Source organism: Aythya ferina (assembly GCF_964211825.1).
Source record: "Aythya ferina genome assembly, chromosome: 7".
Classification (NCBI taxonomy): Eukaryota; Metazoa; Chordata; class Aves; order Anseriformes; family Anatidae; genus Aythya; species Aythya ferina.
This window is the reverse complement of record NC_140302.1, coordinates 29,801,264-29,817,847: the sequence shown is the minus strand read 5'-3', so window position 1 is coordinate 29,817,847 and position 16,584 is coordinate 29,801,264. Positions and strand designations below refer to the sequence as shown.

The following is a 16,584-nucleotide window of genomic DNA, read 5'->3' as shown; positions in this document are numbered from 1 at the left end:
TGATTCATACAATTCCCACTTCTATATCTCAGAAGTATTTTATTTTTGCATGGATGTCACTGAATAGCAGTAATGTTGTTCAGCTGTTTAGATGTACTGTTGCCTCTTTTATTCATAAATACAGAAAAGGAGATATTTCCCTTTAATGTGAAGGACAGATTAAACTTTTTTTTTTTTTTTTTTTTTTACAGTCATCATTTGTCACCTGCAACTTTGCCTTACCTCAGAAAACTTTGTTTACCTACTTGAGAAAACAATAAATAATAATAAAGGGAAGGAAAATGAATGGATAAGAAAATATCAAGAGAGGCTTGGAGGAACTTTGTGAACCACTTTTGTGAAAATGTTGCTGCCATTCTGCATGTTATGATTTACAGTCAGTGTCCCAGGACCAGGAGAAAGCACAAGGAAACCATGTGGTTGCTGATGCGCACCAAATCAGGGAAACACTCCCACTTAAATTTGAGTAACAAGGCCTTATTCTGTTCTTAAATGTTTATCTGGATCATGGCCCAAATCTGTGATTAAACTAAAACTACAAGAAAGGATTAAATGACCTAAACAAGAACAGGATTAGAGAGTCATTTTGAAGCATCTGTTAAGAAGTAATTGCTGCCATCTCCTTCTGGATCTCATAAGAAATCACTCCCAAGCCAAATTTTTTTGGGGATAAACCTTCTTCATGAAATCTGATTTATTAAATCTCTTTCAGCATCTCTAACTGTCCCTTTACCCTGTAGTTCTTGACACTTTGTGAGCAGCCCAACAACTTTTCTTCTGGAACAGTGAGCCCCTTCGGACATGTCTGGTAATCCCACTGCTCTCTATTTGGCCTCCTACTTTAATTTAGTATTACCCAATTTATCCTAACTCTGTGTAACAGTGGATGTGGAAGGTCAGATTTTCATGCGATTATAAATTTGCTTTGATTTTAAAACAGACTCTTGTCACTATTTAAAATTGCTTTTCCAGGTGAAGTATTTACTTTGACTTTTGGTACTTTGTTCTTTTTTTAAATTCCTGGAAAAAAATTCCTTTTCTCATAATATAAAAATAATAGATGGAGCTGGAGAGCTAGAGCTGTAAATCAATCCTTCTGAAGTGATAATCTAATAATCCACTCAGGCTTCACTGTTGAAGTTTAGGATATCATCAGGGCTCTTTGACTGCTTTATGCCTTTGTAATCAAGCTTCCCAGCCCCATTATCTAGTAAGCTTGATAAAGAACAGCACTTTTTTTTTTCTCCCCCAACTCAGCCACCAAATAATACCAAGCTGAAAGCATGCAAAGGTTATGAAGCTTAATTTATATTTTACACATTCTAAAGTTGATTCTTCAGTACAAAAGATGAAAAGACTAAGTGACCATTTCTAATATTAAGACATTATTATCTTTCAGCTGCTGAAAGATAGGATTGGTCCTATGCTATTTGTTGTTGCTCTGTCATTTATTGTTTCCAAAAAATACTTGGAGAACTTGCTTTTGGTGTCATATTTTGATAGGTTATATTACAAAAGACAAAATATTACAGATACTTTTTGGTAATACTATTTATTTTAAGGCAAAGATAAAATCATGTGCTTACACATGGTCGACTTGAATTCATTATCTCAGCTAGTCTATCTACAGACTTTTAAACATGACAGAAACAAATATTCTTCTTAAACAGACAAATCTGCAGCAATGAAGAACAACATAGGTAATTGCATCAGATTTCACTAATCAGCTACAGAAGAGTACTTCAATCCCTTTCCATTCTGAAACAACATGGTTTTAATAGTCCCCCATTTTTTCTTTATGTTAATTTTCCAGTGAGTTAAATTACAATTCAAATATCTACTGTTTTCTAAGCTACTCTTTAAAATGTTTCATGCTGTACTCATCTTCATAACAGAACGAAAAGATCATGTTATTTCAGTTAGCCCATCATTAATGCATTAAAGCTTTTCAAGCACTGTCTGCAATTTGGGCCACAGGGAAGCATGAGAATACAGCCTCTTCTACAGCAACTGCATATGTACAATTGAGGTGCAACAGATGCAATACATAAGAAAGCCTGTATGACTTACAGATGTCTGCATATGCAACTATAGACAAATGTAAGTTTGTTGCAACTGGAAGGCTTCCCAAGTTGAGGACTCTTTAAGCATGATTTAACACTGTGTAATTGATGTGCTTAGTCTATATAAATATCAGTAGATTCATGGGGGGATGGGGGGGAGAAATTGAAAAGAAATACATTTCTCACACCTGTCTTAATACCAAAATATATTTCTTAGTTCTATCCATGCATAATTTTAATCCCTTATGTGAAAATTTCTTTTTAACACACTCAACAACTACTGAAGCAATTTAAAACTAATAACTGGCAACAAATTGAAGAAAAATGTTTTAACTTCACCACCAGAAAATAACTATTGCAGCTAAATTTTCATCTATATGTAAAGATATACAATTGAGTAAAAGGGAAAACAAAAACAGCAGTAGGAAGATGTGTATTATTTCTGTTAGAGACCAATAGAGAAGAAAAGCAATCTTTCCATCACCAGGAGATGTGTCACCATTAACCTATCTAGCATCTCTTTATTGATGTATGAAAACCAGTTTTGCTTCCTCTTTCTCGGTGAATAAAACCAAGAAATATCAGAAGCCAAAGCTGATAGATAAACTTATCAATAAAGTTTTTGTGGCAATATAGCTTCATATCTTTTACTTATTTGTAAGATTTTGAGAATGGATTCAAAAATAAAAATAGGACATTGTATCTGGGGCAAGTTGAGTGATAAGCAATCCATATCATCCATCATTAAGAGGCACTATTTTAATTTCAAACTTAGCTATATGCTACTGATAGCTTATAGGTAGCTGAGCACTAGTATTTTCTTTTCCCATTGCTACCTAGATACTTTTACTAGTTTAATGAAGAATTGATTAAAAAAAGATGTTTATTTCAACTTAGTTGGTTAGAAACTGGCTGGATAGCCGGGCCCAAAGAGTCGTGGTGAATGGAGTCAAATCCAGTTGGATGCCAGTCACTAGTGGTGTTCCCCAGGGCTCGGTGCTGGGGCCACTGGGGCCATCGATGAAGATATCTTCATTGATGATCTGGATGAGGGCATTGAGTGCACCCTCAGTAAGTTCGCAGATGACACCAAGTTAGGTGCGTGTGTCGATCTGCTTGAGGGTAGGAAGGCTCTGCAGGAGGATCTGGATAGGCTGCACCGATGGGCTGAGGTCAACTGCATGAAGTTCAACAAGGCCAAGTGCCGGGTCCTGCACCTGGGGTGCAATAACCCCAAGCAGAGCTACAGACTGGGAGAGGAATGGTTGGAAAGCTGCCTGGCAGAGAAGGACCTGGGAGTGATGGTGGATAGTTGGCTGAATATGAGCCAGCAGTGTGCTCAGGTGGCCAAGAAGGCCAATGGCATCCTGGCTTGTATCAGAAGCAGCATGGCCAGCAGGGCTAGGGAAGTGATTGTCCCCCTGTACTCGGCTCTGGTGAGGCTGCACCTCGAGTACTGTGTTCAGTTTTGGGCCCCTCGCTACAAGAAGGACATCGAGGTGCTCGAGCAAGTCCAGAGAAGGGCGACGAAGCTGGTGAGGGATCTGGAGAACAAGTCCTACGAGGAGCGGCTGAGGGAGCTGGGCTTGTTCAGCCTGGAGAAAAGGAGGCTCAGGGGCGATATTATCGCTCTTTATAAGTACATTAAAGGAGGCTGTAGCGAGGTGGGGGTTGGTCTATTCTCCCACGTGCCTGGTGACAGGATGAGGAATGAGCTAAGTTGCGCCAGGGGAGTTTTAGGTTAGATGTTAGGAAGAACTTCTCCACTGAAAGGGTTGTTAGACATTGGAATGGGCTGCCCAGGGAAGTGGTGGAGTCACCATCCCTGGAAGTCTTTAAAAGACGTTTAGATGTAGAGCTTAGGGATATGGTTTAGTGGAGGACTGTTAGTGTTAGGTCAGAGGTTGGACTGGATGATCTTGAGGTCTCTTCCAACCTAGAAATTCTGTGATTCTGTGAACTTAAACAACTCTGGTATCAACTACTAATTACCATACTAATGGCTTATCAGATGTAAATTATAAGCCCAGAACTATAATGCAGAATGGATAATGATTTATTCAAGGGTTAATATTTGAGAGTACTGAAACAGTTTTCAAGAGCTGCAAGAAGTCACAAGGACTGTAGATCTATTAAGAAGAAAATAAGATTCACAGAATCAAGATTACTTAATTTACATTCAATTCATTAAAAAAAAAAAATGATCAAATGTTTTGATTAAACTTGGACACTGAAAATAAGGAAAACATGGGTCGGTTTGTTCATGATAGAACACCTTAGAATACTTTTTTCTCTTGAAATATAAGCTTTTATGCAAATCATTTTTTGTTACAAAAAAGAAACTATTTGCTTGTGCTCACTGTTTAGCATTGGTGTATTTTCCTTCCTACTTTAAACATTTCTACATTCTACAAAGTAATTCAATGTGAATCATGCTTCAACTATGTATAGAAATATATCCACTGTGATATATTGACTTGGATAGCACAAGCCCTGAAAACAGACACACAAAGGTAATTCCCTTACTCGGTTCTGATCAAAATTATGTAAGATATTTTCAGGATTATCTTCCACATCAGCAACACAACAGTTTTAAAGCTACCAAATGCATACTCTAGCATTTAAAAAAAAAAAAAAAATGTTTTCAATAGAAAACGCCAGAACAGCAAATAAAAAATCAGTTTCAAATCATTCAACCCAAAGTTCTTTCAAAACAGAAAGATATTCATGTTCTGTTAAAAAAAAAAAAAAAGAAAAAAGAAAAAAAAAAAGAAAAAAACTATTTTCATTGTAAATGTTCATTGAATATATTCTCTGCACAGCATAAAAACAAAAATCAGATCAGGAACATGCATAAGGCATGTTCTCTTAGTACAGAAATACTTGTCATGATGGTTAAATTCCAACACAAAGACAACTTCACTGAAGTAATTTCTACATATACTTCCTCATATATTTATTTACAAAGCTATTCCATAGTTAAGACCAACATTTTAATAAAGTTCAAACTCAGGCAGACAAAAGCATTTAATCTCAGACAGACAATAATGGATATTAATATGCAGAAATACCAAGCATCTAACCAGTCAAAAAAACTGCTTACTTAGGTTATTTGAAAGGATTTATCTTTAAAGTCAAAAAGAAGAAGCATTTTCATTTTAAAAGCAGAAATTCTATCCATGTCATCAAACCATATCATACGAACCAAAATTCAACATATCTGAGGCCCATAGCCATTTTTACTTATTTCGCTCTTTACTGCAACTTCAGTTACAGAGTATTTAAATTCTAATGCTATATAATGAAATACTTCTTACAATTTAACACTGTATACTCGTTAACCTTCAGCTATCAAAACCTTATTTTTGTTGCTAATCATCTAATGCAAATGTATTGCTTCTTCTTTCTCTTTAAAAAATAACTCTGAAGTCTTGATAGCTCCCCAGTATAGCACTATCATGAATGACTCAGGGGAAGGAAGTTCATGAAGGTTTGTTTTTTTAGGTTGTTTTTAGTGTTTTGTTTTGTTTTACCAGAACATTTGTAAGCACTGCTAACAGAAAACGTTAAGTATTCATTTTATCCTTGGTAGAAACTACAGGAGAAAACTGAAGCTGTACAACAATCACACAGTTAATGCATTTCTAGACGTAGCAAAGTCACCTACTAGCATCTGCCACTAAAAAACTCATGTTGGTGTAGTTTGCAAGTAAGCAGCTGCACTGTGCTGGGGCAAGGAGCTGCTGGGCCATCCAAATCCCTGTGCCAGGCAGCAAGACAACTTCAGCAGGACATCTTGGGATAAAGCTGCATGTCAATCATGTCTAGCAATGGAGAAGTGGGATTCTTGGCAAATCAAGGGAGGGGGAAGGTTTCTTGGAAGGTCTTTCGCTCCCTTTTGGTGAGCTGTATGTGTATAACTACTCTCTGCAACGTTAATGTTTTGGTGTATGGCTTGAAGCTGAAGGACACTCTGCCTTGTCTCCTGATTATCTTGTTGTTGTCATAATTGTCACCATCCATTATCATTATGATTTTTTTTCAGTCATAGTTCTGACAATTTTGATTGATTAATCTTGCCCTAAATAGCAAGCTAATTAATAATTTACTAAACACTTGAAAGATGATGGCTTTACACAGCCAAATACCTATTATTTTAAAATACGGATTTGATTAAAGCAATAACAATATTGCTACAAGCCACTCTTTTGTCTTATCCTCTTCTTGCCTCTCCCTAAAACTGACCAACTGCCTTTCTCTAAGATACTGGTAAGGACCAACAGCAAGGATGGGAGCATGTCAGGAAATACACTGACTCTCTCTCTTCTCCATCACAAAGGGCTGATAATGATGCAACTCCGTCACAAAAGGCTAATAATGATGCAAAAAATTTTGACCAACCATTTTTAAGGCTGATCTATATCTCACATATTAGACAAAATTTCCTTAGCAAGAACATGATATTAAAATCACTGATATCATTGATTTTTCAAATACATATGTATATCAAATCTGACTTCAGTGCTTCATGGAGCCAAAAATAACCAGATACATCAAATTATTTGTTCTGGATAAGCAGCCCATGAAAAACTGTACTAGTAACATTTATTTTCTGCCTTGAAAAAGCTTTGCCCTCCATAAAGTTTAGTAGGAGTGTTTACTCTTAAATCTTTGGAAGAAAAACAAACTCCTTAAATGCTTTCCTTCCACAGTAATATCTCCTTCCTCCATTCTGCTCCATAGTTAATTGTCGGAAGTTGACTTTGGTAGCAGTATTCAGCAATAATAATAACAATGCAGATAATATAAAATGACATACATTGAATTTAATCAGTTACTATTTACATATAAGAAATTTCAAAGACAGATCCCCCCAAATATGTTTTTGTCAGTGCCAATTCAGTAGAAGGATTTTTCCTGATGACAGCAGGATGAGTATCCAGGAAAGTCATCAATTACTTCATTTTCCATCTATAAAGTGACCCCAAAGTCTATAACCAAAGCAGCAGAAAGGCACAAACAACTTTATGGGAAATCTGTATCATTGTTTCTCTCCTGTCTTTCCTGCACCAAATACATTTAAAATCTGAAGTGAGGTTTTGTGTTAAGAGGATGAAACATTGTCATCTGAGATTTAGGATTTTTAACTCTTAGAGTCTACAGGAGTTAATGTATAGTATAAAGGATGTAGAGAAAGATTTAACAGACTTCAGAAAGAAAAAACTACACATGTAAAACACTGCAACTTCACTGTCTCCTTAAGAAGGACACAACGGAACAAAAAGAGCATCAAAACTGGATAGATCAGAGCCCAGATTCACAGAGACATGTGCGGTAATGCTTTTTACCTTACCACCTAATTGTTATATTCCCAGGGTATAGAGCAGAAATCCCAAAAACAGAATGAGTGCCACAGCTACCTATAGAGCAAACAGGTAACAGTCAGGTGCCTAGGGATAACAAGACTGTAGAGTTTCTCAGTGGTCTGTAAAATTGCTGAGGTGTGTTTCTGACAACTGGGAGTTACAGATCCAAACTATTTACTGGACTTCAGCCAGCATACAGTTTCTCTGGACAGGAATGGCTGGGTCGGAATACTCACCAAGCAGGTGTGAAACATTCAAAATATCAGGTAGACCAGCTGTTATTGTCTGAAAAATAGCTAGAATCTGACAGCAGGTATAGTGAATACTGAAGATGTAAAACAGGCAGGTACACAGTGTTTGACTACACTGAGGCACTGATATTCATTAATACAGAGCAGCAAAATATAGTTTACTAAAGTAATTCACATACTATCCTATACAAGACAATTTATGATCTGCAAGATTTGTTAATGCTGCAGTGAACAATGACATAGTTATAGTCCAACTACAGCACCATGAAAAGAATGGAATGATTTCATTAATGGTTAACAGAGTTAGTGACCATGATAATCAAACTGGATCTATTCACTTATGATTTATGGGAATCCCAGAGTTGTATTTGGGCAGAAATAATAGTCTAAAGGGACATTTGGTTCATTCAGATTATGAGAGAGAAATGGTTGGGAGAAATGAATTGTTGAAAAGAAGCTGGTCTGCACTATCAGCAACCTCCCACAAGTTTCTACTGGAACCCTAACAAAGATTTATGTCAGCTGTTTTACAAGAAATGGTCATCTCCTTTTACATCCTCTCAAAGAAGCAGTGCCAAGAGATGGCATAACTGCATGCATCTTTCCCACTGGGCTAGGTGCTTCGTAATAATTGTATATATTGATTTTGGTTTAAATTACTTTTCATAAGCCTTAGCCTTTCTAGCCTTTCTAGCTAGAGCTCTTAACTGGAGTTCTAGTCCCATACCCAGAGAAATGCAATTGCTTTCATTGCACAACCTAACGGATCCAATGTAGCACAGCCCCAGCATCACTTTCAACAGCTGGGGGGGAAAAGACAAAAAACAAAAAATAAAAGTTATAGCAACACCTTGTGCCTCTTTCTGAGACCAAGGCCAAGTGTTGTGCTATGCAGATATGTGCCAGTCTGCTTTAACATTAGCACTACACAACATATAAAGGCAACCCAAGCCATGCAGCCATTCCCCCCCTTTTTAGCATCATGGGAATATCCTCAGCATCTACCAATCAGTTTCTAAAAACAAGAACAGAAGCTAGGCCACAAATTCACTGGATACCAGGTATCATAGATACCGGCTATCCCTAACTGTTTCTTTCTCTGCTAGCACAGTAAATATTATCATACCCACTCCTAAATTCATCCCAAACCAGACCCAAATGATATATAACTAATTAAAGGCTGAATAATTGTCTTTAATTTGTGTTTAGCTTTAAATCCTTACAGTTCTATTTCAGACCTAAGGAACGTGTAAGCTTGTCTATTCTTGTCAGCTGCGCTACTCTAAAAAAAATAATAGGTAGAAGCTTTGCCTTGCCTACATCCTTAGACAACCAGAACTATAGCAATGCTTGACACTAAAAATTACTGGTACTTCTCATTAAAAAAAAAAATAAATAAAAATAAAAAAAGGGTTGTTTTATACCAGATGCATCCTGAGCAACAGAACTCAAACTGTGTCTCACTGGCATGTCATCTCTGAAAGACTTAGGCAGCATCTCCTCTTCTCCCCCATTTCACTGATATTTCTGCACAAAGCAAACCAGACTCTTTAAATGATGGTCACTGAGTGGCATGGTCATGGCACGGGACAAACATTTATTTATTATTTATTTACTTTAGAAAACAGTGTTTTGATTCACTTACATTGAAAGAAAATCCATCACCAGATATTTTTCAAATGGGAAACCAAAAAAGATATCACTTAATTAATACTATATCCAGCATGCATAATAACAAACTGCTTGGGCACAAGAGAGACACACTGCCTGCATTCCCTTTTTACAGCCAAGAATGTCTAGAAAGTTGTAAAGAAAGTCTGTTTTGCTCTTCAGTTTGTATTTTTCAGAGGTAGACTGAAGAGGAAATAATGAATATTAAAAACGAACAAACAAAAAACTTTGAGATCAACTGAAACCTAGCAGTGAGTAGATTCTGCTATGGCAAGCTTGCCAAAACAAAAGCCATATGTACGTATGTACGTTTTATATATAATGTATGTATATAAATGTGTAACACTCATTTACTTATTAAAGAGCCCAGCTTAAAGTCAATATTTGCAAATAAGCAAAATGACTTTATCCCCATGAACAAAGAACTCTCTCTCCCCCAAACCATTCCCATTTTTCCAGACAATTAATACTGAAGTCAGAAAGATTAAAAACATATTTCATTAGAATGGAACATCTAAGCAAATCACATGTACCATTTTTAATTCAGCTTTTGGCATGAGACATCTTGCTAAAATAACTAGTTTTACATTGCAATATCGATACTGCAGTGTTCTCCAGATTTAACACATTTACAACTGACCCACAATAAAGTACCAACCTACAAAGCTCTTGGCTGTCTGCAGCTGCTCCCTTAACCACCAGCTCCTCTTTGTTTCTTCACTGAGAATATTGTTCACTAGGAATAATACAGGGCATTCAAACTCCAGTTCTTCTCCAGTTAGTTTTACAGTTGGACAAATTTCCAAATAAATTGTAATGTTTGCAATGTAACAATTCTTAACGAAAAGTGTTGTTTCATATCTACAGGGCTCACAACTCAAAGGTCCCAGAGAGCTTCCTGAACTTTACACATCGCGCAGTGACTCTGCCGAAGAACAGGATGTGAGCCTACTGCAGTAAGAAAGATCAATAAAAAGGCTGATAGTGACATACAGTACTGCCAAAACCCATTAAAAATACTGCACAAAGCCCCTTCTAAAGCACAAGCTTTATTTTTCTTCAAATTTTAGATTAAATACTATCTCAAATATTTCTAGTTCCTGGTATTTGCCTTTTGAGTTTTTAAGACATTAGAGTACATTCAGGTCATGTTCTGAAGCTTTGATACTAGAAATATTGTTTAAATGAAAGCTACAATTTAAGTAAAAATGATTTGATGCCAGAAACATAATTAAAAAAAAAAAAAGCATCTTAAGTCCTTAATATATCTGGCAGTAGTTACTACATGTAGAGCAGAAAATTGGTATGTTTTAAACATATTTAATGTTGAAGTGGGAGTTTTATTTTATTATTCTCCTTAGAAGCCTAATAATCTAGCTGTTCAAGAACTAGCTGAGGGCTTCTTACAGAAGCAAGATAAAATTTTCAATGTTAGATAAGAACAGAGGCTGTCACTAAACTCACTATGATCTACATGCCAGATTTTGCTGGAATTCTTCTTGAAACATAATGACTAATAGAGTAATACACATAAGTATGGAAAGGACAGTAAGTTTGCCATTATGTGGAAAACTCAAAGCTGGGACTCAGCAGGAACAAGGAGAAAACAACCTCATACCAAACACCATCCTATATGTAAAAGTAACAGAGCAATATGATCAAATGGCAAAAGATCCAACATCCTACGAACTGCCAGAGTGGAAAGTACTTAATAAAAGTGTTTGATTCCTTCCCCAGGATTATGGCAATGGCTGTAATTGGCTGAAACACAGTGCAATTAATGTTAAAGTAAAGACTGAAGAATTTGAAAAATCCACTAAGCTTCAAAAAAAAAAAAAAAAATGAAATTTCACTATGGTGAAAAATTTCCACCAAGCATTTGTAACAGTAGAGTTTCATAAGCTCATAATTTGACTATATTTACACAGGTTTACAAGGGATGACAAAAGCTACACGCATCTACAGCTGAAAGCTGTCTGTGAGGGAGAGCCCAGACACACTGAAACTTCTCAAAGAATGATGCAACTACTCAATTCATTCTGCAATGTTTATATTTTTCTTCCAGTAGAAGTCCTCTCATGTAATAGCAAAATTTTAACTTTGAAATTTTCCTTTAGCATATTCCTTCCATAGGCCCACTCCTGAAAACTTCTCTCTGTATATAAACCTACATAGGAATACACTCAAACTTATGAAAACTTTGAAGCCTCTGTAGACCAAGTTCAATAAGAGTGCGAACAGTTACCAAATGAAATACTGAAGACAATTAAGTAAATATAATATTTACACACTTACTCTAAAGTAATAGTTTGCACTTTAAAATATGTTTAAAGACAATATTATTTTCCTCTTGTTATTAATGTGTGTTCATTATTCAAATTAAGAAAACGATTTTTTCTTCATATCATGTTATGTTGGTTTATAATCTAGTTACATTAAATAATCAAAGCATTCAAGTTAGGTTCTCCTGATTAGTAGAACACTACAGTTTTTCATCAACTGAAATTACCTACCTAAAGGAAATTTAAATATTTATATTTAAAAAAAAATGTATCACATGCCATTAAAGAGACATTGTAAAACAGAATTTAAGTGTATCCTATGAACTGCTTTAGACCAATAATTTTGATTTAAAATGCCACTGTGCTATTTGGTATGCAACAGCACATTTCGGAGATTAAGACAACTTTGAGATGGGTAATATATACACACATACACGTGTATATATATGTGTATATAAGAGCCTCCAAGAAGACAAGCAACATTAAGACTGTTTTTAAGTTGAGAGTTGAGCGGAGAAATACTAACAAAAAATAATAGTAATAATAATAATAATAGTAATAATAATAATAATAATAATAATAATAATAATAATAATAATAAAAGGCAGTCAGTGAGAGCAGACAGTTTGCCAGTCCCAAGACAAGAAACTACTTGTTTTCTCTACAGATTGCTGCAGCTCTCACTTGGATAAAAACGCATGTTGTAGGGTCTCCTTGATTTCCCAAAACCTCTGCCCCTATGGCATGGTGAGTACTGCACATGAGTGCAGCTATAAAAGCACAAGAGGGAGGGAGGAAGAGACAAAGGGAGGGAAAGAGGGAGAAAACATACAGCCCTGCAGCTATGACTTTCTAATCAATAGGGTTCTTGACAGGAATATAAATCTAACTTTCACACCGAACAGCTAGAGTTTCAAATTTTCACAGAAATCCTTATTTTAGAAATCACAAGGTTATAGGTTTGCTGCTGAGATTGCACAACAGCCTATCTAATGAGTGGCGAAAAAGCATTTTATACAGAGCTATGGAGAACAGTATTCACACTTCACTTGAATCAATTTCCAGATTATTTATGCAGAATATAATAAAGTAATGAATACGAGTAAAGCATTGAGCAGACTTAAAATCATTCTTACCTTCCAGATAAAACCAGCGCATGTACTCTGACAATATAATATGGGGCTTTCAAAACAGGTGTTGAATGTAAGGATAATTTTCACAGAGAAAATAGTTTTTATATTTTTTTTAGGTATAATATGAATTTGATTAAGTTCACATTCTTCATACAATGTTTACAAATTAGATAGCAGTATAGGACCAGATTCAGCAGTTCAGGAGTGGCCTATTTATGTTCCTCATCTTTTGATATTCTAAGGGAAATAATTCAAAAATAACATTTGACTGAAACGTTCAGATATGAATAGTTTCACACTTTCTCAAACCAAGTAAAATGAAAAAGCCTAAGCGTATTGTTTGATGATATGTACTAAAAATCTAAATTTATGGTTACCAGCTTTCCTTGGGGAAATCCAGTGGTCTTAGCAGTTACTCTATAGTACTGAAACACTATCCTAGGTAGTGTTGTAATATATTCAGTGTCTATAACAGGAGCTGGTCTCTTTCTGCATGTGCTGTCATAAAGTATACAGTCCTCACAGTCTTTTTAGTTTGTTTTTGTATATTTTTTCTTTTCTTTTCTTTTTTTAAAAGAACAGCATTAGGAAAGGATTTAAGCCAAGAAATTCAATTTTTATGCTAATATTTGTCTATGAACCCAATGGATGTGAAGCTCACAAACTGAAATTTGATCACAGCCAAAAACAATATGAAAACAGCTTCATTACAGAGTTTATTTGATCCAAAAGAAAATATTTGGAATTCCAAAGCTTCAATAGCACAGCTTACCCTGGGTAAGCATTTGATCTATGTAGGAAACTAGGAAGAAGAATGTATTATGTGAGACAAAATTGGAGACGTTCAGTCTGAAATTGCAGTTTAAAGTTTACTCTGGAAAAGTCAAAATTCAAAATTCTTTTCCATATTGTGGAATTGCTGTAACTCTTGACCAAAACAGGAAAATCCACCACCACAACCACCTCCTCTCTTCTTGTTTAATAAATGTAATATAAGAATATTTTATGGCAGACAAACTCAGGACAGTACACCAATATATCTGAGCAATGAAACCAAGCGTATTCAACTAAAAGTTTCCAATCAGATCAGAGGAGCTGCAGATTAGACAGACACAAGACAAAGACATCTACAAGAAGTTCTTCAGGCTTAATGGTAATAACGATTATTACGAGCAAAGCAACTCCTTCCTGTTGTTTGAGTCTTATGATGAATACAGGAGTAGATTATTATTTTTTTTTCATTTCTTGTATACAAGCGAAATGGCAAAAACATTCCCATGCTGCACACTGATAATCATTAACATCTAGAAGTGATTGAGTGTTTGGACACAAAAAGGGGGGTGGGGGGAAGTAACTTATCTGTGAAGATTTAACTCAGAGTTTCAAGAAAATGTAACTCTTCAGCTTTTGTCTTTGTTTCCTTTCTCATCCTGAGTCTCCAATTAGCTAGACACAAAGTCCCAGAGGTATGACCTGAAGAGTATACCTGTCAGCACAGCTTGTTCTTGTGAATAAACACATAGCCTCTGCATCAGGTATTTTTGTTCCTTGACTCTACTCTACTATCAAGCAAGGTGTTAAGGCTAGAATGCAAGCCAGTTAATTAAGTGTATCAAGAATGAATCTGCAAATCCAGTGAAAGTGTCTCATATGCCTCATGTCAGTTAGAATACACCCTTCTCCCTGATGGAGAGGAAATAGCTTTATTAGCCTTTTTCCCCAGTTCCAACCAAAATTGCTGAGACAATTTGGGGGACAGATACTGTTTAAAATAACTGTAATCCTAAAGGTTTATAACTTTAAGGTACAAAAATCATAGTTATTGGATGTACAGGACAGAAGGAACTGAAAAAAAAAAAAATAGAAGGCTGTTCATAGTTAAAGTTAGGGAGTTGTTAATAAGTTACTTCACTTCAGTTGTTCCTTGTTCTTAGTCCTCCTATTTTTTATGCTTAAAGTTATTCTTCAGCTTGCAAACTCCTCTTTTAAACAAAGGCAATATGCTATTTCAGTACAGAAAAAAAAATTGTACTTTCTATGACAAGTCTATACAATCCCATGTTCTGTATTTAATGATGTGGAAAATTATCTAAAATACTGTCTACCTAAACATATTTCCAAAATGCTAAAAATCTAATTACTGTAGATCCTGATGAAGATATGTGACAAACATATTGAATATAATTACCTATTTTGCAGACATTTTTAACTTAGAATCCACCGAGTTAGGAGAAAAAAAAAAAAAAAAAAGACGATTACGATGAGAGGTAGTTCTGCAGCTACTTCTTTTTACAAGTTTGTTGTTCTGTTTGTTTGTTTGTTTTTTTAAATCTGTAGCATATGCAAACTGTTTCTGATATTTGTGATGTTACTCTTTAAGAAAACACTAAATAATACTGAACTTCTGTTAGAAATGCAGGAAAGACTCGATTAATCACTAAAACTTTGTCGGATAAATCACAAAATCCAGAATCAAAAACAAAAGCAAAAAAGAAAAAAACACTATACACTCGGCATGATTTACAATAATTTCAGGCTACATTCAATTGTACTCACAGTTGACACTGATCTCCTTTGATTCCCTTGGTTGTGCAGAAACATTTTCCTGTTTGCATGTGACAAATATTTGCATGTCCACTGCATGTGCAAGCTACAAAATCAAAAGAGAAAAGGATTTATCCACCTATGTTATACTTTATAACCAAAGGATTTTTCATGAATATTAATGCTATATCCTAAGACATTTCCTACAAGCTGTATTTTTTAAAAATGTCATTATTTCAATTGAAATCTTCTTTGAAGAACATTGTACTAGCACATTAATTTATTTTCTGTAAAGAACTCTGCGGTGATCTCCACCGCAGATTATTGACAATATAAAGCACAGCAGTTTGAGAAGAGCCATTACAGTCTAAAATTTCAACATGCTTTAGTATGACAACACGGAAAGCAACATAAAAAGTTATTAACACATCTTTTCTATTCGGATGAAATCCTGACCAATGGCAAAAGCAATGTCAAGATTCTATTAGTTTCAAACGTACATAAAGTATCATTGCAGATGCTTTCTAAAATGTCTAATGTATCTGGAACTCTTAATTTTGACAAGAGAGAACAGAAAGAATGCTTTGAAACCATTTGAACAAAGGCTGAGTTAATGCTATATCAATACACGTTGTATATTAACTATAGTTAATACAATAGCTATGGGTTCACAATAAGAATATTCTAGAATTTAAAGACATAAAATAAAATCCTGAAGCTTGGAAGGGAACTGGAGGGGATCGACATCATTACTCCACTCAAGTCATTCTTTTATTCCATTCAAGTCATTCATTTACTCCACACAAGTAATTCTTTTTAAACTCCGTGGCTAAAGTAAATCTCTCCACAGTGGTCTCTCCACTGCCACTCTTGTTGCCTAATGGATTCCCATCTCAAGTCTTTTTTTTTTTTTCCTCTTTTTTTTTTTTTTTTCTTTCCTATGTTTATAGGAATTACTACTTTGTTTAGGCAGTCGTCCCTCTTTTCTACCCACCCATACAAAACTTAATAACCTCTCTCTGGTAAATATGTCATTAAGTCCCCACCTCATACAGGAATATTGATCTGCTGTTAATCACACTACAGCTGAAGTCTTTCTTTAATACAAAGCACCTGAACCTACATTGATGATCATATTATGCTTTCATTTAAGTTTTCATTACAACTAAGATAAAAGATTTAATACATGGGCTCCTGCTTGGGAGTAGATATAATACTAAGTAGAAACCTGTATATAGTAGAAGTTTATTTTCCACTTATTAATCTTAATATTG

The 16,584-nt window shown here is 35.2% G+C and overlaps 1 protein-coding gene across 15 annotated transcripts in view; it reads right to left on the bottom strand.

Annotated features, from left to right (window-relative positions):
* The window catches only part of ATRNL1 (attractin like 1), a 493,132-nt gene that overhangs the window by 323,492 nt on the left and 153,056 nt on the right, over nt 1–16,584 (bottom strand). For all 15 annotated transcript variants that reach the window (XR_014694966.1, XR_014694967.1, XR_014694968.1 and 12 more), the window contains one exon: nt 15,323–15,416. Coding sequence is in view for 12 of the 15 variants with exons in the window: in XM_084525843.1 (XP_084381969.1) it covers nt 15,323–15,416 (94 nt within the window). In the remaining 3 variants the exon portion in view is untranslated. The remainder of the gene's footprint in view (nt 1–15,322; nt 15,417–16,584) is intronic.